Genomic DNA, 22656 nt, shown 5'->3' with positions numbered 1-22656 from the left:
CTTAGTCGCAAAAAGTCTCAAAGGGCTACACAGCTGAACTTGTTCTAGCATGGAATGGTCATGTAGATCGCATACTTGTCAATTTAGACGTTCTCTCAGTACTTTATACATACTTTGATCATTTCCATTTGTGTAAGCCTTAGAACCAATTCTAAACGGATTTTTTTTTTGTCGTTGTTTTTTAGACTAATCTTGTTTTTATCATGCCCAGCATGGTCGCCGTGGCGACCGGCTGGCCCCGTCCCCTTGGCACCGGCTGTAGCAGATTTTCAAATTTGCGTATGTGCTTCCTAAGGGCGGATTTTGGGGATTGCCGGTTGCGGGTTCATTGCATTACTTTGCATTATTCTGTTCTGTTTGACTTGAGGAAACCTATACTTGCCCATTCTGAGTAATACCCTGTTTTGTAAGTATTCCTAGTCTGAGTTCCTGTTTGCCTGTAAGCCTGTTTTTGTTTTTGTCCCTAAGTGTTGGAGGACTTTTATATCCTTAATAAAAGTAACTGATCGTTAACGCGAATGAGTTCACCCTTCCTGCCTCCTGCCTCCGATCAGGTCCGGTCTTGTGACAGAATTAACCCGCCAAGATGTGAACTCAGCGAACGATCCCAACACAATTTGGGGAAAGCTGGAGGACGCCGTTTGGCAAGCGCCCAGTGAGGTCACCTTCCCTGCCCATTCGAACCACGGCCGCGCCCGTCGTGGCCATTGCTGTGCCTCGAATGGGGTCCCTGGGAAGATTTGACGCCAACCTCTCCGACTCTCTTGCCTTCCTGTCCGACTCTCCTGCCTGCCTGTTCGACTCTCCTGCTTGCCTGTCCGACTCTCCTGCCGGCCTGTCCGAGTCTCCTGCCTGCCTGTCCGACTCTCCTGCCTGCCTGTTCAACTCTTCTGCCTGCCTGTCCGACTCTCATCCCTGCCAGTCCGACTTCCCTGCCTGCCTGTCCGGTTCTCCTGATGTTCGCCTGTCTGATTCTCCTGCTGTTCGCCTGTCTGATTCTCCTGCTGTTCGCCTGTCTGATTCTCCTGCTGTTCGCTTGTCTAATTTTCCCCTGCTGCTTGCCTGTCTGACTCTCCTGCTTGCCTGTTTGACTCTCCTGCTGGTCGGTCTGATTCCCTTGCTTCCTGTCTGACTCCCTTGCTTTCCTGTCCGACTCCTGCTTACCTGTCCGACTCTCCCGATGATCGCCTGTCTGATTCCCCCTGATGATCGCCTGGCAGATTCCCCCTGATGATCGCCTGTCTGATTCCCCCTGATGATCGCCTGTCTGATTCCTCCTGATGATCGCCTGTCCGATTCCCCTGATGATCGCCTGTCTGACTCCCCTGATGATCACCCGTCTGACTCCCCTGATGATCGCCCGTCTGACTCCCCTTATGATCGCCCGCCGGACTCCCCTGCTGATCGCCCGTCAGACTCCCCTGCTGATCGCCCGTCGGACTCCCCTGCTGATCGCCCATCGGACTCCCCTGCTGATCGTCTGTCTGACTCCGCTGCCGATCGCCTGTCCGACTCCGCTGCCGATCGCCTGTCCGACTCCGCTGCCGATCGCCTGTCCGATCCCCCTGCCGAGCGCCAAGTCCGACTCGTCCGACGCCGACGGCACCTGCCTCTCCCCGTTCCTGTGTGTTTGGAGGAGGAAGCGGGGTTGCCTTTATCGGGAGCGTCAGGAGCTGTCCCTTAAAGGGGGGGCTCTGTCATGTCCAGCATGGTCGCCGTGGCGACCGGCTGGCCCCGCCCCCTTGGCACCGGCTGTAGCAGATTTTCTAATTTGCGTGTATGCTTCTTAAGGGCGGGTTTTGGGGATTGCCGGTTGCGGGTTCATTGCATTACTTTGCATTATTCTGTTCTGTTTGACTTGAGGAAACCTGTACTTGCACGTTCTGAGAAAAAGCCTGTTTCGTGAGTATTCCTAGTCTGAGTTCCTGTTTGACTGTAAGCCTGTTTTTGTTTTTGTCCCTGAGTATTAGACGACTTTTATTTCCTTAATAAAAGCAACTGCCGTTAACGCAGAGTTCACCCTTCCTGCCTCCTGCCTCCGATCTGGTCCGGTCTCGTGACAGTTTTACCCAATTCGACTTTAATCCGCATTTTCTTGGTCACTGGTAAAGACCACAATGCCTTTATAGATTGATAATATTGTTGCGGTATTCTACAGGCTGTCTTGCTGTGAGTCGGTGCTGCATTGTGTTTGCAAGGTTTATTATTGCTTGACAAATCATTCATAAAAGGAGAAATTGGCGGAGGTTGACAGGTATCAGATTGGGACACCTTTGATGATATATAATCACCTACGATACACTTAAAATTAAGGTCACTGTAACTCTCAATGAACTTGCACACAAAAATTACAGCACCATTGTTCTATTTATAGTTTATTTTCTTCTGTAGTTTGCATGTGCAAACTGGACAAGGTGATGCGGGCGATAAGCAGTAACGAGCGCTAATCGGTCTCTAGAGGTATATTCTGGGACTGCTCGTGAGTTTGATTTTCTCTCGTATGGAGAACCAGATTTTTGTTGCAAAGAAAACTTGCGTACCAAAATTTTCGCGTTTAGAGGTGCTTGTATAAAGAAGTATCACTATATTGTTTTTCAAATTCAATCACCCCTCTTCGGAGCCGGTCGCAATTTTTTTTCCTGCTGCTCTCTTCTCACATCTTTGATCTTCACCTCGTTCCCCCTACACGGTGCACATGAGTCAAGTCAAAGCTTTACCTAATTCACACTCCACACAACTTTTGACAAGCGCAGATGCATAATCGAGAGCGGTAATCAACACCGCTCCCTCCCCGGAATGGCGTCTCTTCTAAAAAGGAGGGAGAACGAGACAGAGGAAGCCGCCTTGAATTGATGTCGGCGTATTGACGTTCCTGTAAAACTCAGTTAACACCTCCCGGCCTGTGACAGCTTATTAGGGGAATGTGAGTGTGACTGCGTGCATGTGTGTCACATCCATGTGTGCAAAAACGTGCTACATCTATCTGCTTGATTTAGGCTACGAGAATGTACACTCTTCATTCCCTTTCCTTTTTTTCAATTGAGGTATCTGAAAAAATGCATGTGTGCTTTACTTGGCCTGATTTCATTGCTCTGCCTCAATAGTGAACAGAGCACTCTGTCTGACGAGCAATCAGCTCAATCAATGCTAATGTTTTTAGTTGTGTGTTCATAGTTTGTGCACGTGCATAGGTGTGTGTTGCTCAAAACTAGTGACAATGTTTTTCTGACTATAAGGCGCATCAGATCATAAGGCGCACCCCATTAAGATTGTATAGTTACATATTTTCATTTCTATGGCACACTTGACAATAAGGCGCAGGGAATTAAAACTACTGCATGAGCTACTGTATTTATTCACGGATAACTGTAGCATATTTTATTCACTCACGGTATATTTTAGTGCATTAAGTCAGGGGCGTCAAACAGGCGGTCCGCGGGCCGGATCAGGCCCGCTATGGGATCGAATCCGGCCTGCGAGACAACACTGAGAGAACTGCAATAGAAAAACGAGCTGCAGGTTGAAATATGTCCACTTGTAGTTGCCAAAGCCAGGCGCCTCTCACAAACGTTGTATTTTTGTATTTTTTTTCATTCTCTCCCTTTTTCTCTCTCTCTTCCTCCCCTTTCTCTCACTCTCTATCCCTCTCTTTCACTCTCCCTGTCTCTCTTTTTCTCTTTGTTCCTCTTTCTCTCTGTCTTTTTAGCTTATTTTTCTCTTTTGTTTCTGACATTATCTTTCTCTCTCACTCTTTTCTCTCTCTCTCTCTCTCTCTCTCTCTCTTTCTAACTTTCTGTCTTCTCTCTTTTTTTCTCCCGTTCTCTCTCCCTCTCATTATCCCTCTCTCTTTTTCTTTGTCCGGCCCCCGAGAGAATGTTGCATTGTGTGGTCTCCCGAGTTAAAATGAGTTTGAAACACCTGCATTAAGTGATCAGGTGAAACATTTTGCTGACTAAACATTCTTTACAACAAGAATCGTATCCAGATCAAAATTGTATCGCAATCATCACACTATTTTTACTTACAGTGCCAGAAAAAAATGTTAGAGAACAGAAAAATATAGCTTAACCGAAAAAGAACAACCAGGAAACAACTCTGAATTGGTCTATGCTTTTATTTCTTTTTTTCAAGACGGCTTTCTGTTCTTACATTTGTTTCTGGCACTGTAAGCAAGAAAAGTATGACATTAGATAAATGCCTTTTTTTATGTCATCTGTATCACTAGTGAAATAATGGTTAGCATTTGGCATTCTCATCAACGTGACCCGGGTTTTATTCCTGTTGCGTAAAACATGATGTGATTTTACTCGGCAAGGGTTATTGCTTTATCACTCATTGCACAAATACAGCAGAATACGGTGAAGCCTCTTGTAGTAACACACATGTATAAATACTGTACACTTTTCCAATTTTATCCATCATACTTTACTTTCCTGGCTAATTTTGGGTGTATACCTTGTTTACCTAATTACTCATTAGTTATTTTTTGCACTGCAAAATGAGGTGGTTGTTTTAAACAAAAACCATGTAATTGTTTGATTTGATGTTTGGTTTGACTCTAAATCTAACACTAGAAGAGCTTAGTTACAACCCGTTTTTTGAAAAGCAGTTTTGAATGCACATGTAGTCCCACTTTCAAGCATTCTTCATTGCAATACTCGGCTTTTATTCATTCTCTCATTGTTTCATTTCCTCCTTGTACTCTCATATCTTCCTCTTTTGAATAGCATCTTATTGCCTTCTTAACCTCATCATCCTCCCGTTATTTGTACTGCTTCTTCCTCAAATTCAATAATTTTCATCTATTTGCCCTTATTTTCTAATGTTTCTTATCCACACATCAATTTCTTGTCAACCCGACAGACGGCATTGTCGCTCTTTTCCAAAGATTTTAGGGTGACCTGTCACTCTCCCGAGGATTTGCCCGGTCACCAAAAATATCTCCTCGCAGACCACTTAACGGCCAAGGTGACCTTGAGCAAGGAACAGGCCCCAACTGTTTGCACGCCTCTCAAACTTTGAATCTCTCCCCGTCCTGCACGGCTGCTCGTAGTGTGCAACACAAAATATACAGCCGAGTGTAAATGGAATTTTCTCCTTGAGGGATTATAATGAGTGCGATAAATTAAAAACATAACGGCAGAGTGCACGCACAAAAGGAGCCTTGTACACTGACTGCGCTCAAATTATTAACCAAGGTAACCTGTGCGAGACAATTGGCTGTGCATGGGCAGGCAAACTTGGGAATTGCTAAACGTGACAAACAAGTAAGCTTCAATACCTGAAGTGTAAATGCAGCAAATCAAATTATACATGGTATGGTTGCTCTGTAATTTGACTGAACATGTCATACCAACCATTTTTTCTTGTGTAGTGACCACTGTTGGACTAATGCAATACAAAAAAACACAATCCAAAAACTAATTTATCTGTCTTACCATTGAGTACTGTTACACATTATTATTACAATATCACAACCCTTTTGTTAAGACATTCTGTGTTACTGTGTTATTCAGTCATAAGAAAGCTAACCTCAATTTGTCTGTTTACAACATTAAATGCGGGGTGGGTGTGTTTGAATTTACGTACAAAGTACAACTGAATAGAGTTATGGTGGTGCCGTCTCAAGCAGAGTATGAGGACGCTGGATATCTCTTCACAGATATATTTCCCAAGCCCTATATACAAGCCGAATTTGCGACTATAAAATCGAATGCTCAAATTAGGAAGACAGCCTATATGCATATATTTGGTTGAGTGTCATCTGTAGATAGTAGGCAGCGAGTCTGGGAAGGGGACTTTTACAGGAACAAGAAACCAACCAGAAATCAATTGGGCAATAAAAGGCCCATAGTTTACACTAAATGCGTGATTATTTTTTTTTTCATTCTTAAAATAATATTTGCCATACACCATGCCTGGAGAAAAAAGACAACATCTTGAAGAATTCCCTGAAATTGAGGAGATTTTTGAGTGGTTTACAGCCGTGGGACAAAATGGATATGGATTGTCTTAGCAACAAAAACAAAAAATATATAGTGGCATCTAGTGTTTAAATAATACACTGTCCCTCTATTTTATGTGCAGCCTATGCAAATAATAAAACCATTTACAACTAATATTATGTTATGTTTTTTTCACATACATTTTTAATGTTCCTTGTAGCAAATTTTCTAAAATATATTTAATAACAGTGGAATGTTTTTATCAAAAATGTTCCTGTGCAAAAGCCTATTTGGCCCAATCTCACCAGGACCCCAAGTAAATCGAGATGGAGCTAAGACAAAAGCAAATGTATTACTACATGTATTTTATTTATTACATTTGAGGTAGGGCAGCAAGGAAGCACAGTGGTAAGCGCTTCTGCGGCACATTCTGTGGCCATGAACCTCCTGTGTGGAGTTTGCATGTTCTCCCCGTGCTTGCGTGGGTTACCTCCCACATTCCAAAAAACATGCATGTTAGGTTAAGTGGCCGGTCCAAATTGTCCCTAGGTGTGAATGAGCGAGCAAATTGTCTGTCCCCGTGTGCCCTGCTACTGGCTGGCAACGAGTTCAGGGTGTCCCCTGCCCACTGCCCAAATATGGCTGGGATTGGCTCCGCAACCCTACTGAGGATAAGCGATGAAGATAATGGATGGATGGATATATCATATTTTTTTTCACTTAACATTGAAAGAAGGTGCCCTTCACAGCTCTGTGTTCTTTGCTGAAAGTGTAACCCAGACTTTAGTGAGGCTTAATAGTCAAACAGTGGATGCACGGCCATATTACTGTTATTCCTCAGTATTAAACTTTAAAAAAAAGATACCAAGGGATTGTCTCTTGCCCATGTGTGCAGTTAGCGTGTCCTTGTGCTAGGAGACAAAAGAACGATTGCAGCTCACCTTCCACTCACAACGAAACACGTCACTAAGAAGACGAGTAGGACGACACCGCCCGCAACGGAGATTGCCAGGATGGTGGTCTGGTTGGGGTCTCCGATAGCAAAGACATCTGGAGGGAGCGACAAACCCACATTCAATAAAAGCAGCATCAGCAATGGCAAATAAATAAATATCACAGGATGGCGCAGAGTGATAAAAGCGAGCGAGGATGGAATAGTAAGCAACGTTGCTGATGAAAAGCGCTCCCTGGATTGCCTCGCCAGCCTCTGAGGCGCCGAGAGAAGACGTGAGAGCAATTCTCACTCGAGCTTTCTCTATCCAACGCTGCGCAGAAGACTGCTGGCCGTGGCTTTCTGGACAAATTGATTTTTTTTTCTCTACACCACACCGCTTGAGCAATTAATCAAAACAAATATCCTTTTTATCTGGCTTCACTGAGGATGTGTGTCTGTTAGCGAAATACTGCCCTCAAATAAGTGATTGGTTGCCCTTCACACATCTTCATTGTATTGTCCAATAATATCTGATTTGATCGTATTGATATATTGTATTAATTTGTGTACAACAGGCACTCATGTATAAGGCGTACCTCTAATTTTTTACGAAAAATCGATATAAAATTTAGTTTCTTTGGTCTGAACTGAAACTAAGCATTGTAGGTCACGGGCGTGTCAAAAACTATCACAACAGGATTCGAATTGGGACGAAACTAGTCTATGTAAGTATGTTAAATGTTTATGTTGTGTAAGAGTCAATTTTATATCAATGATGTCATAAAAATCAGTTTAGAAGTAACTGGTAACCATGGAAACCAGTATCATCTGTTTGATATAGCGCAGCAAACCCTAACCCATTAACCCGGCCGGGAGAGCGATGGACGCCACAAAGCTGCAGATGTGGTGCCTTTGCGGCCAAGCCTAAAACGTCAATCATTACTTTAGTTTCAGGCCGGGCTGGGCTTCTCTCTCCCTGTCGTTTTTTTTTTTAATTATCCACCAGTCATTTGTTCTGTTTTCTTTTTCATTATGTATGATCCACACAGCGCAGTATGCACTCCTGCTGGCGTGTGCGCTTGGCGTCACTCTCTGACACAGAGAAGTGGGCACGCCTTTTCTTCCTCCTCCCGAGTCCTCAAACAAAATGTCAAAAATTAGGGTTAGCTTTGGGCTCGGTCCCTCAAATCAAATTGATTGTTCAGCCTCTGATTGGATTTTCTTAAAGCCCGATTTTACCTTATTTGTTTACATGTTTGCAAATCTGGCCATGAATTGGCAATTTGCAAAGGCAGAGTAGTTTTAAGTTGTAATACCACCAATCACCAATGAATGTCTTCTACTACACGAGCAGGTCACATTTTCAATAACAGAAGAAAAACTTTAAATTTTTATGGGTGAAAAAAAACCCAAATGATTTTAGCTATGTGATTGATCCCTTTGTATTGATTTTTGCATTATATTTAAGAAACATAACTATTTTTCTGTCATTGATTACTACCAAGTGTACATCGCAACATTAGGCTGGGCACTCCAGGATGTACATGTATTCAAATAAGTATAACTTGACAAATATAAGCCACTTGAGAAAAACAAAGGGTAAAACAATGACAATAAGAAAGCTAGGTAATGCTTTTAGACCGACTTAAGTTATAAGAGTTAGATAAAAGTTGTGCACTGACATTTAGAAGAATCATTGTGCAAAAATCAAAATAAGATGCAAGTGCAAAGGTTTTTATACACAGGCAAAACATTTTTTCTCAGTTGTGTGTATTTTTTTTTTTTGGGTGGTGGTGCCTCTGGGGAAGAAACTGTCTCTGAGCCTCTTGGTTTTAAAGGCCCTGTAGAGGTGGTAGCCAGGGTGAAAGAGTCCTTAATAGTGTTTTTCGGCTCCGCTGCAATACAACGAGCGATCAACGTCGTCCAAGCTGGGCATAGATCAACCTATGATTTTCAGAACCTGTTTTGATTTGATGACCTTTTGTAATGTCTGCTGCCCTCTACTTAGCACACAATGCCCCAATGCAGTATGCTCTTCACTGCAGCTCTGTAGTGAATGCACAAACTGCAGTCTATGGACTCATTAGGTTTTGCATATTTACCTGATAAAGTGTCCATTGTGTGTAATATATAACTGAGCATGTCTGTAAATTGTACAGTAAAATAAAACAACCAGTTAGCATACAATTTGACAATACATTTTTTGACTGTTTACATCCCAATAGATTGTACTGTCACAGAGCCAATGCTGCATGCTTTGTTTAAAGCATATTTATTGATTATTCACTGATTGCTAGGCTAATGTGTTCCCACTGTACGCAGCAGAATCTATGGCCACACTGCTGCTATACATGAATAGATTTATGGTCCTCTATGCCAGGCCATCTTAGAATCAATGTGCACTTTGAAGAGCAAATTATGTGCCCTCCATTGCAAGAAAATTGTTGGCCTGTGATCAAGTGACAATACAAATAATAGACAGCTTAGAAAAGTATATAATCCGGTTGAAAGCACTGTCACAGAAGCATTACCCAATCAAAATAAATGATGATACCCTTTTGTTGAAGAATAAAAAAATATATATATATTTTGAGTCTGACTAATCGTTGAAAACAAAGAATAATACATTATATTTTCAAAAAAATTAACATATATTCCGCGTTTATGATTTGTTTCTATCGTAGATTTGAGCTTGACTCAAAAAAAAATAGAGAAGGAAAGGAGAAGACAATCGCTTAACCTTGTGTGCTATGGCGCCTTTTATGAAGCAAAGGAACTTTAGAACATACACAAGACACAACTTGCTCGACCAGGAGCAAGATCTGCATTTTTGCATACTCTTAAATTTTGTTTCTGTAAATTAATCTGATTGGACTCGGGGCAAAAATCGAAATGTAGTCTCTTTTAAGTGGATAAACCGTTATGGAAGTGGCAGTTTGGAATGCTGAAGAAACTAAATGTAAGCGTACTATACCTTTGCTTCTAAGCTCCCCATTTTTTACAAAATAAATCTTCCTGCGTATCCAGATGACAAGAAAACTGAAAAAGCCATTTCGATGAAAAGTGAGCCCTTTAATAACGTCTGCTAAATTGATTTCAAACTCCAGCAGGGACAAATCACCACAGGCGCGTATCATCAAACAGCAGTGTTTTCATTTTATCGTTGGCCTTGTGCCCAACTCTACCTACAACTTTGATAACTTTGCATTTAAAAAATATAGATGATAAATGTCTGTGGAAGATTTTTTTTATTTTTTATGATACCTTCATGGCTGGTTTCCAGCTCTATCTCTCCACCGTAGCTCCCGTAGCCACCGTCTGTCCGGGCCCTGACCCTGAACACATAGGTGGTTCCTGGTTTCAGTCCGTCTACTGTCATCATGTTCGAGCGAGTTTTCAAAACGGTGTAGTTCTGTTCTCGCTGGTTCTGGAGGAGAGAAAGAAAAAACTGAACAAATTAGTCAACGTTCAACAAAAAAAGTAAATGCCTGGGCAATATTCCTACGTTTTCAAAGAGTTAAAATATACACTACCGTTCAAAGGTTTAGGGTAACCCGGAAAATGTTGTGTTCTCCATTAAAAGGTCACACTTTTCTTTTTCAAATAAGATCTTTAATCTTTGTGTTTTTTTCCCACCGTAAACTCTGCCTTTTGTTGGCCAGTCTCAGATATGCCTTATTTGCCGCTCTACCTTAAAATCAAACATCTCCGAGTCGCCACTTTACTGTCGATGTTGACATTGTTTTTTTGCGGGTACTATTTAACCAATTTGCTAGTTCAGGATCTGTTCACATGTTCACAGTTTTGGTTGCAGCTTGATGCAGGGTACGTTTTTGTTTCCCTATTGTGTTTATGTAAATGTGTTGTGCTGCACAGTAGCAGATCACTTCACCACGCAAATTACACCTGGCATTGTACGTTTATGTAGTTGAGAAAAAATACACACTGGACTGTGCTTCCTGGATGCTTATGTCATTTCTAGCTTCTGGTAGGAGTTGGCACATAGACTTGGCCCTATCTTTCGCATGGCAGATAGAATGCAGCAACAAACTAGGTTGGAAGAGTTGCTAAAAATGTATCAGTCACACACTCAGATTTGCAGGAGGCTCTGCGTGTGAGAGAAGCGGCAATTCGAGGGAATTGGCGGAGTAGTGAGTTATCAATCCCAGTAAAACAGTATCAATCCAATTCATGTAGTTCCTTAATATCAATGATATCAATATTTGGACCCGCCCACCCCTAACGAAAGGTGGTTTTAGTCTCTAAGGTGATTGGTAAGGGAGGGAGGGACAACATATTTTGATGCATGCAACATATTTATTTTAGTACACCTACTGATGTATTCATTTGTGTCCTCTCATAAATCATTACACTTGCTCACAGTATGTGGTTAAGTTGTGTTATTTTTTAGTTCATGATTTTATTTGTGGGTATATTCAAATGAGTGTATTTGTGAATGCATGCAAGACACACGTTTAGTGTGTCGGTTATTTCGAACCATGCAGAGAGGCAGATCATCCTCTAATTGAAGACACTCTTCAGCATGGATTAAGACTATTTCATTACTAATGCATGCCGTCAAACTTGTGCAAGCAGCCAGGCTTAATTTAATCACCTTGAGGGTGTTTTACGAGGTTTTGTCCGACAGATGTGAGAGTAATTGACATGTTTGAGTCTGCGGGAGACGGGCAAGTCTGATTCGCTCTCGAGCGAAATCACACGACAACATGGCAAACAGGAGAGGAAAAAGTTTCAATTCACCGATCCCACCTCTAGCCACAAAGCTGACGGCTAGCATACGCATCAAGTGCTGAAATGTGAGTAGAATGTCAAAACAGGTGTTTTGAATTAAAAGCTGTACACATAGATCGGTAGGGCACCTTTAAAATAGAGTTTTCTCACCTTCTCATAATAGATGACCTCATACTCCACAATGACACCTTTGGGTCTCTGCGGACCTTGCCAGGCCAAGGTCACGCTGTCCTTGCTACGCCTCTCCTTCAAAACAACGCTCACTGCAGGGGAAGAATGATAAATAGAGCAGGAAGGTGAGGCGTGACACATAGGTCAGTTGCATCGGAGGCAAGGAAGAGCCATGTCCATTGGGGATATGTTACAATTATAAAGCTGTATGGAATGGTAAACTCATCATTAATTAAAATGCCAACATTATAGCTTAAGGATGTAATATACATGCGTGTACCATGATTTACAACACGCACACAATGTGGAGCAGCTAGTAGGTTACATGATTAGTACACCTTTTCCATGGTCAAACACTCTTTGAGGACTTTCAAAGCCATTTTTTCTATTTCTACAGTACTATTTAAAGTAGAAATCCAATGTCAATAAGTCGATAGCCCTGTTGTGTGAGGTAACTGAGTGCTGCCTATAGGAAAAAGAATCATGGAATTTGCTCTATCCGAAAAAAATAAATAAAACTAGCAGCTGTCATTTACTGAATAGAGCAAATACATTTTTTTGTGCCCCATTGTATTAGTGTTTCCTGCTGTCTTTGTTCGGTATATGTTGTTAAATGGTCTCGTTCTTTTTCATACTGATAGAACTCTATTTCGTCAAACAGCAGAGAAATTAAAGTCAATTCTTCTCAAGATAAACTTACGTGTGAACTTAGCTACTGTAAATAGGAAGTAGTCATTTGAGCCACAAATTCTGTCGATTCACCAGCTGACATGAAAGAGTGGATTGCAGGGGGCAAAAAAGTCACAAAAACGCTCAACGTTTAAAAGAAGATTTTTTTTTTAATTTTTTGTCAATCAGATGGTATGAACTCACACAAATTTGGCCGTTCTGACTCAAAAATGGCTGTGGAGCTTGGATAGCTCACAGTTGTTAGGGGTAGGGTGCGTAGGGTGCGATGATGATTCGAATGACAACACCACACAAACTAATGCCAGTTTATGAATAAATGCAATGGCAAAGCGAAGCCACCAGAGAGATTACTTTTAAGCAGACATCATTTATTTATTTTTTCATTTAATACATGGTCTATCGAGTCAGATTGCTGAGAAACATGGCAACAAATTCAAGTTTTTGCAAGCACTTCATCCAAAATTCAAGCACTTTTATCACCTTGAAAACACAATATTCCAATTCAAGCATTTTCAAAGATGTAAAGCATCTCTATTGTTCCTAGCTAATGACAATTTTCCTTTTTTTAAAACATTCAGGGCCAGATGTTAAATATTAATGTTCCATGTAAGTATGCCGCAAGTGAATTCCTGATTCATGAAGAAAAACATATTTTGTCGGGATTATATTTTGCAGGAGGATGGAAAAAACACTTATCCCCAAGAAAATTAATTTTAAAGATATATATTTTACATAAAAACAACAATACATTTAAAATTGACAGATTTGGATAACAATTTATCTTCAAATGGCCTTGAGATAAACCATTGGGGGACGATTTCGCCATAAACAAACAGGAAGGAATTTTGGCAATATGTTTTATCACGAACGCAACATTATGAGTATATAAAATAGCATACCCGTCAGCTTCCCCGTTTATTGTGAACACCGTATAAACATTTTTACAGGATTTTGTTTTTTGAAAAGAGATTCGTTTTTTTGTTGGACCGAGCTCGTCTTGCCCATTTCAGCTCTATTCCTGATTGTCTCGGTCCTTCGTAGTGGATGGCAACGTCATCATAGATTGGAATTTAGAATTTACTTTTATTGTCATTCTTTGTAACCATGCACACAGAACACCTGACCCGTAAAGTTAACTGTAGCGAGCCGATGCAGCCGCAGCCAAACAGGGCGCAGCCATTTTAGTCATTAGGTGACCAAACCCCGCAATTCCAACCCTTAATGCCGAGCGCCAAGCAGGGAGGCAATGAGTACCAATGTTGTAAGTCTTAGGTATGACTCGGCCGAGGCTTGAACCAGCGACCTCTCAGTCTCGGAGCGGGGGCCCTACCATCTGGGCTACCGGGCTGGTAGAGATATTGTTGTGGTACTTTATTGTCTCGCGGACATTAAATAGCGCAGTTAATAGTAAATAGCTGGGTTGGGTTTGTGATGTTTATTATCACTTAAAACGCGGAATAGCAACCACTTATGAGGAGATAAATTGGCTGAGTTTGACAAGTATTGTATAGAAATATTTTTAATGCTGTAAGTTACTCCACTTGTCAAAAAATTCATCATGAAGAAAAAAACTATTCAAAAGTAAACTTTTTGAGAGGAGAAAATCTTACAAAATCAAAACATTAAAATGTACCCAATATTAAAAAGAGTATAGGTTGGACAAACCCTCAAAAGACAGTTTCCTTAATCGTGGTTGTGTTCTATAATACGCTTGGAGCATTCTGTGCTTCACTCCCAAAAATCGGATTCCTAGAACGTTATTTATTTTTTCTCTTCGATTATTCAGAAAGCCTGAAAAAAGGGTGCTTGAGCCTAATACTGCATAAGGAAAGTAATTTTGGGGGAATCAATGTAAGAAGAATTTCCAAGCGCTTCCTGTGCTTCATTTGAAATGTCAGTTTGTAACTCACCTTTAGGTTTAAAATGACTTACCTACACTAGAATCTCAAATTGGAATGTACACTTAGGTTGGATCTCGGGTTTGCGGCTTTTAGTGTAGAAAATTGTCAACGTTCTAGTCCCATCTTAGTGCCAACAGCTCACTTAAGTCTCACATCAGTTACAATAATACCTACTTCTCTTTTATTTATCTTCCTTTCTTTTACTGTCTTGGCAATTGGTAAATAATTTTAATGCATTTCATCTGCTGGGAGGAATGCAGCGGTAGCGCACGGATAGTCAATGCAATTACAGAATGTGGATTTGGGTGTCAGCCAGCCAAACTATAAAATAGTCTCTTACTCTCCCAACGTTGGGGTAGTAAAATATTAATCACAATTATATCGAATAAAACTAGGAGTGGGGCATTTTTTTCCCTTTTAACTGGTCCATTCCTAAATGGTGTCTGTCGCTGTCTGTGGAAAAAGTTGGAAGACATCAGTGCAAATCCACGATCAAAAGTCCTTAATGCGATCCACCACACAATAAGTGGATGCAAATATGCCTTATGTCAAACACTCACCTGTTTGCGATGTTGTGATATTTATCACGGCTATCCCTTTAGGAATGGGGCTCAAGTCCGACACGCCATTTTGGCTCTCGATGACAAAACTGTAGTTGGAGTCTGGCTGCAAGTCTGTGATCACTACGATTGCGGATGAGAGTCCGAACTGCCTGGGTACGAAGTGAACGCTGCTTCCGCAAGGGGCACACTGTTTTGCATCGCCAGAGCACTTTCTGCAGTGAACGCTATAGGAAACGTCCCCACGTCCTCCTGTGTCCCTCGGAGACGACCACTCCAAAGTGACACAGGTCTCGTTCACAGTTGAGATCGGATTTTCGGGACCAGACGGAGGACCTTAATAAAAATGAATAAATACAATATATTAGTTAAAGACTAGGGATGTTATGTTCTACTTTCTTTCAGACCTATTTAGATTCCCGAATCCCAGGTATTACTGATACAATATATCAATGTCTTTTGTATGTAAAATTTGGTTTTCTTCTGAAAAAATGTTATTGATATTTCTAGAGAAATACCTATGAATGCCAACCAACTGCAAATAGAAAACACTTGATAATGGAATTCATTACCATGTCAAGTACCCATACATGAAAGGCTGGTATCAGCACTGACCAATACCTAATGTTGGTACTCACATTTGCGTATTTAGGAAAATTAACACCACTTCCTTCAACAGTCTGGATGAACAATATTTGGATGTTTTTTATATATGTGGTTTATCTTTACCTTCAAATTTGTTTACCTAATTCTCATTTGCTTCGGTATTATGGGTGGAAAGGTTTTTATTTTCCTGCCCTAATTTTAATACTGGAAAAAAAGAAAAACAGTGAACTTGTCAATGCGTGCTTAAGCATGATTCGATCAAATTTGGCTAATCTTTGGGTTCCTGCCATACAGCACACAATAAACAATAGACAGGATAAAGATGCAATCAACAAAAAGTGTCAAGAGCGTCTATTTCAGGGGTTAGTCCTCGAGGCCTGCATGTCTTGCACTTTTTTGAAGTTTATTTGCTCCAATACAAGTGATTCCGATCACAGGGATCATTACCAAACTCTTGCACAGCCTGCTAACAAGTTGATAATTTGTATAATTCTAACATACTAATGAACAATTTAGATTAAAATTCAGATTCAAATGTATGGAAGACACATTTCCACCCTAATATCTCAGTAATATATATATTTTCACTACAACTTTTTACAGTAAGTATTTATGTAGAAAGTAATAAACAGTGACCTTGGTATTACTTTATAAATAAATTAATAAACAGATTAAGCATTTTTAAAATCCAGAGTTGCTCAAATTAACCTAATTGGGTGATAGAGTTGGGACTGACACGTTAGAGAGTTCCTGTAAAGAAAGTTGCTTTTCTTGGTAAGGAGTACTGTAATTCGCTATTAATACGATTTTGTGACTCAACTGTCATTACAACATGGGGCATTACTCTGCTACCTAGTTAAAAGCAGATCATGAATAAGAAAGTCCTTTGACTGCTAACAGCTCTTCTTCGCCTCACGATGTAATATACGACCCTCAATACACCAAAAGCGCTTAAGAATGGTAGATGTGTTCATATTTACCAACAAATACAACTAAATACAGTTATAATGGAAAATATCTCCATACCGCATACGTATGTACCTACATCTAAGCCATATATACAACTAAAAAAATCAAATGCTGTAATCAAGGGGACAGTTTATATGCCTAAACTAGATTGTGTGTCACCAGTAGCAAATGGTCAATACCATGGGTAAGCTGCATGCCTCATACAATAAAAATGAAACCAATGGGGCAAACGAAAGCACAGGATATACGGTAAAAGTGTGCTGAAAATTGGTCTTTTTATTTGTAAAATAATTTTAACAATGCTGTCTGGAGAAAAATTAAAATTTCTTGGACAGTACCCAGAAATCGAGAAGGACATAGTCGAGTGGTTTGAAGACCAGAGACAAAATAGATATGTAGTTTCTCAGCTCAATGTTCATTTGCCGGCTCTCAAGATTACTCAACCCAAGAAATATGAAGGGTTCACCACTTTTACAGTTTGGTGTATTTGTATGGCTATTCTAAACCAATTTTAGGTGGTAGGCTTCAATTTGAGTACATGTAGCCTGTAGCCTGTAGCTAGATACTTCCTATCAGAGTAATGCTCTCATTTTGGGTGTCAGTAATGTGGGGAACAAAGGAATTTCAAATGAAGTAACTAATGACTGTAACTACTGTTTTTTAGGAAAGCACCGATCATTGTTGGGTGAACATAGCCACAATGATCTGCATATATTCAGCACAGATTACCTGGTGGTTCAATTGGCATGTCATCAGTTCATAGCTTTTTCAGGTATGACTGACACAGCGCTAGTCCAGATTCTGATTCCCAGTAGTTAATATATCAAAGTGGTTGGGATTACATTGTGATACTTTGTGTCTCTGAGACATAAGCATAATGGAAGCCGTCTGTAATAAATCTGTCATATTTGTACCTGCATTGGGATAACTAGAGCCGACGTTTAGGAGCCAACATTGAAACCCACTGTAATCCCCTACTGTTCGTTTATTTTGTTTTTGTTTTCAGCATCATTCAACATGTCTGTCCATGACTTTTGTGTTCACCTTTTCTCCTTGTTTGATCCATTACCCCTCTTTCTCCTGCTCCTTCCCCATCCCCATTTAGAGAAGCATACATATTTGAAAGAGGCATTAGTCATTTCCAACTGATAACACCTGTCACATCTCACCTGCTACGACGATTAATGAGCGTAATCTAGCGTAACCTGATAATGGCACCAGCGCTAGCAAGTGCGTGCTGTGGAGGGTTTACGCGTGGAGGGCTCGCCCTCCTTTTCCGTCTCAGTCTTTGTCAACACACCATTGTCCTTTACCATAGCTCCGTCTTTCTCAATTCAATTCTTAATTCTCCTCGTTGCCTCCTCTGTAACACGGAAAGGTCAGGAAATTGTCTACGCGCTGGCAATGAGACAATCACCCTTGTGTGTTCTCGAAGATACAGTGAAGGATGAATCAAACCAAACGTTTGGGCTTATAGCCAATCAAAGCGTAGCATGGTCAGCTACATCATGCTAGAACCAAAACATACTTGCCGGCATTGAACAACTTTTGGCACTGGAGTTGGAGAATGCATGGACTCATAGTTCAAGAACACAACACAGACTACATAACACGAGCAATCTTTTTGGGAGGTTGGTTCATTTAGTCAGTTTGTAATTTTAATTACATATCATACAAATCAATGTAACATTTTGCATAGAACCTAAAGGATTATAGAAGACTATTTTTTTTAATTTAGGCACAGAACGCATAGTGTTCTTCCCCACAACCATGCAGATATGTTGCAAAATATTCAACACGCCGGAGGACTCAAGATATTTTGGCTCAAAGTTGACCGATTTGTCCGAGTTGCATTTTTTGATCAAGAAAAGCTGTTTAAGGCAGTTTACCTGCTGTTGTGTACAGCATATGTCCCTTTTTTGCCTTCACCTCCTCTTAGGTAGGTGATTGTAATGTTTCCTTTGCGTTTTTTGCAACGTGTCGTGCAATTGGTATGATGTTGTCCAGATACCTAAAGGCTTGCAGTTTTGTTTGGTCCAGGTTAACCCCGTTAGCAGTCGGCTAGCTGGCTAGCCTGCTATGCTTGTTTTTTTTTTTAAATCGTCTGAGTTTGTGTTTGTTGCCATGGGCATTTTTCATTGTAGGTTTTGAGTAACCTGGCAGCTAACTGCATGTTTTCGGTCAGCCAGCCTGTCAGTTTTATGTTGATCGGTTTCGGTTAGCCCTTTTTTGCAGCCGACTAGCTTGCCGTGGCCCAGGTGGTTAGCTCTGTGTGTGTTTTTTACCAGTTTACCCCATTTTGGTTGCTCGCCATTTGTTGTACCATTGCTGCACCCACCTGCAACACAACGCCTAGGAATTCTCCACAATAAATATCAAAACCCCGCCTTAAACAATCAAAGCCTCTTCAACTTATTAATACATAAATCAATATGGTGACTGGCTTGCTAGGGTGCTGGTGTTCTTCACATGACGTCAAAGCTCAGAAAGTCAAAAACGAGCCAGGCTTTCTTTAAAATGCATTATCTTGGAAAATACTTGTAATATATTATATCTATGTTTCAAACAAATCAGCGAAAAACGCATGTACTATTTTCTCACATTTTGTATATACAATTCGGGTATCCCTTAAACAATGTCGACCAGTGTTTTTTGCTATTAGCACAATTGCTTTAAAGTTCAGAATTCCAGAGTTCAATTCCAGCTACCGGCCTCCTTGTGTGGAGTTTGCATGTTCTCCCTTTGCCTTCTGGCTCTCAGGTCTCCTCCCACTCTCCAAAAACATAGCTAAGATGAGCCCAGCTCCCCGACAATTTGGAACAGGAAATGTGATTTTGGTGCGAGGTTAAAAGGTCATTTAAACATTTTATATGATAACACAGTGGATTTACAGTCATCATTATTATTAATTTGATTAATGCTGTTAGAATTAAAAATGTTAAATAGCTTATATTATTTATTTTATTATTTTAGAAAAAGTACTAACATGTTTAATGCCACCCTTGGGCTGGGCCATTAAGTTATTGTCAGACAGAGAACTGGTCCGTGGCACAGAAAAGGTTGCGGACCACTGACCTACAGTACAAGCACCCAACTAATACGCGAGCCGAAGGGTAAAACCAAGACACGCGGGAACGTTGGACACGTAAAATTGAAAAGCTTTCATGCGTTTTAAATCCTTACAAAAACTCATTACAAACAGATGACATTTACTGTAATCCGATAGTTGTAATTTAAAGCTATAGTTTGGTGCAGCCTGCTATGAAAGGAACTTGCTGTAGGTGCGTGTGTTTATTCTTGTGATGTTTCTGCATGTAGTTGACTCACGCGTGCACGCCATGGAGCGTGGGTCGCTGTCGGCTCGATGAAAGCCTTTTTCGCAGGAGCACTCGGTGGCTTTCTCCTGCAGAGACGAGCTGTGAGGAGGGCATTTGTTGCAGTAGGCGTCTGTGGCCGAGGCTTTGTAGGTGCCTGGTCTGCACGCTGGGCCAGGAGACAACGAATGACAATGTCAGAACCAGGCAGTCACATGGAGGCAAAGATAATGTTGGTTATCGATCAAGCACAAAATATACTAAAAAAATGCAAATCATACTGTGCTCCCTCGGAAGAAAAAAAGAGTTACTGTATTATACATTTTTATACAGTGATTGACTACTTATTTTTCAAATATAGTTGTCTGTCTGCCATGAGTTTTTGGGATATTTTTCAAGTATTTTTGTTATCCGTACTGCGGGTTGGTAATGGTGACTATTCACTAGTTCTAGTACAGGGGTGAAAAAAGTGGCATGAGCATGTAAGGATTTATGTTCTACAACAGCGGTGTCAAGCTCATTTTAGCTCAGGATCCACCTAGAAGAAAAAACATTCTCACAGGGGCCGGATTAGTAAATTAATGGCATAATAGCTGGAGGGTGGGGGGTCTTTTCAGAGGTTCACAATTAGAATATGATTCAGGCATGTAAGATTTGATTATAAGAAAATCATTGCGGGTTATTTCGAAGTATTTTTCCTTCACTTAGATTGTATCTCTTAGTAGTGTTTATCAACTGAATTTGTTAAAAAACTATCTATCTATCTATCTATCTATCTATCTATCTATCTATCTATCTATCTATCTATCTATCTATCTATCTATCTATCTATCTATCTATCTATCTATCTATCTATCTATCTATCTATCTATCTATCTATCTATCTATCTATCTATCTATCTATCTATCTATCTATCTATCTATCTATCTATCTATCTATCTATCTATCTATCTATCTATCTATCTATCTATCTATCTATCTATCTATCTATCTATCTATCTATCTATCTATCTATCTATCTATCTACCTTGGTCACATCCCTCAAGAGGGGTGACAGACAGCAAGACAAACACATACAATAACAAAGAAAATAAAAAAAGGGAAAAAAATAGCAAAAAACACACACAAACATTTCGGACCATGGCCAACACAAATGCCCAAACACCCAACCAGGTTAGGCGCCTCGGCACCCAAAGTTGGTCATGCTTTCGTCCCTCCAGATGAAACGGGACACAAGAAAGCGGCCCTGTCACTCGGGTCAGGGTGACAAAACACACTCTTCTGTTCAACAGCAGGGCCCGACAGCTTTCACTGGTTTACACCTGCCACATCATACGAGTGCCCTGCCCATCCCTTAGAACGCTTACAAACGTCCCACAATCCTTTTACAACACCTCTCCACTCATTTTTATCACCAACAAAAAAAAGATGCAAAAACAAAAAAAAATCATTAATTTCCACTACAGTTTATGTAACTTGGAGAACCTCATGCAGAAAGTGACAATAGCATACAAACACGAATTGAAATGAGGACGATTTGATTATTTAAATTATTTTTTGTTTTGTTTTATATAAAATATTTTTTTGTTTGCCTGAGTAAGGGAACATTGCTGTTAGATCCAATTTCAGTTAAATAAAGTAGCTGAAGCTTCTTTAAGCTCCTGCAAAGACACCCAAGTGTTATTTTGTATTGTTTTATTGCCTTCAACAATATGTCCATGACTTTTACTTTAAGTGAAACAACACCGGAAAGGAACTTTTTCCGCAAAAACAGCTGGAGAAGACAATTTGCTTCGCGAGTGGTACCTGGCATTGGTGACATTCAGTGAACACATTTAAAACAGCATTTCTTGTGTTTCTCTCAGCATTGTCTTGCAGGCCACATACAATTATGTGACGAGCCACATTTGGCCCATTGTCCACAATTTTGGATACAGGATTTTTTTAAGATTTTAAAAATGATTTTCATTGTATCTTTGTGTATATTGATTGCCAAATATCCTTCTTTGAACATGCACTTTTGATCTTGATCAGTTGTAATAAACAACGTTGTTTTGGGCCACTAGCCAACGTTTGTGTTAATTATTTGGTACTGATAAGAGTCCTCTTCAGCTTTCACATTTCATGCCAGTCATGGCTGTTTTTGGCCATGAATATGTAACAATGTGTTTTATCCGCATAATTATAAAATTGGGCTATACTTACAGTCAATAGATTCCTGTGTAATATAAAACACACTTTGTCTCATTCAAACATTTTCGTAAAGCGAGGGGGAATAGATACAGCCAAATTTGCTTTTATTTTAATGACTGCATGAGCATGAGGTAATTTTGCTGATGATTAAATAGTATGAAAATGCCAAATAATGTCAGTGTAATCTAATTTCTTAAGATTTTCCAGATTTTTGAAATTGAATATGTAATGAAACTAAATTGACTGCATTCAGTCAAAGCATAATCCTGATTTTGCACTCATTTAGTCCCCGAGCCATGCTGCAAAACAACCAAACGCTCTACAAAAGTGACCACAGGCACAAAAACGAGAGTACTTGCTGCTTGGCAAAGACACCGCTACCGGATCGCACGACGTGTCGTGCGGCAACCATGGCGACGGGCACGAAAACAAGAGTCTGATTTAACTTGTTGTGGCATGAGGTCGGCTTGAGATCTTTTTGCATCAGGCGGGAGGACCGCCGGGGTCGAACTGTGGAGCCCGACAGCGTCGCGGCTGTCATGACTCTTGGAAAAGCGGCGGCTCTTCCGGCTAGCGGAGAGGCACATAATCACATCAGCAATCACGCAAAAAGAGTTTTG

General features: G+C 40.5%; 1 protein-coding gene across 1 annotated transcript in view; it reads right to left on the bottom strand.

Moving 5' to 3' along the window:
• Positions 1-22656, bottom strand: part of LOC148373868 (ephrin type-A receptor 3-like) — a 190246-nt gene that overhangs the window by 69758 nt on the left and 97832 nt on the right. The window contains exons 6-10 of the mRNA XM_088329750.1: positions 19856-20011; positions 14954-15289; positions 11782-11894; positions 10144-10306; positions 6887-6995 (exon numbers count right to left, since the gene is read on the bottom strand). Coding sequence (XP_088185876.1) covers positions 6887-6995; positions 10144-10306; positions 11782-11894; positions 14954-15289; positions 19856-20011 — 877 coding nt within the window. The remainder of the gene's footprint in view (positions 1-6886; positions 6996-10143; positions 10307-11781; positions 11895-14953; positions 15290-19855; positions 20012-22656) is intronic.

Source organism: Urocampus carinirostris, chromosome 1, assembly GCF_059441175.1.
Source record: "Urocampus carinirostris isolate Australia breed hairy pipefish chromosome 1, RoL_Ucar_1.0, whole genome shotgun sequence".
NCBI lineage: Eukaryota > Metazoa > Chordata > Actinopteri > Syngnathiformes > Syngnathidae > Urocampus > Urocampus carinirostris.
This window is presented reverse-complemented; position numbering and strand designations above follow the sequence as displayed.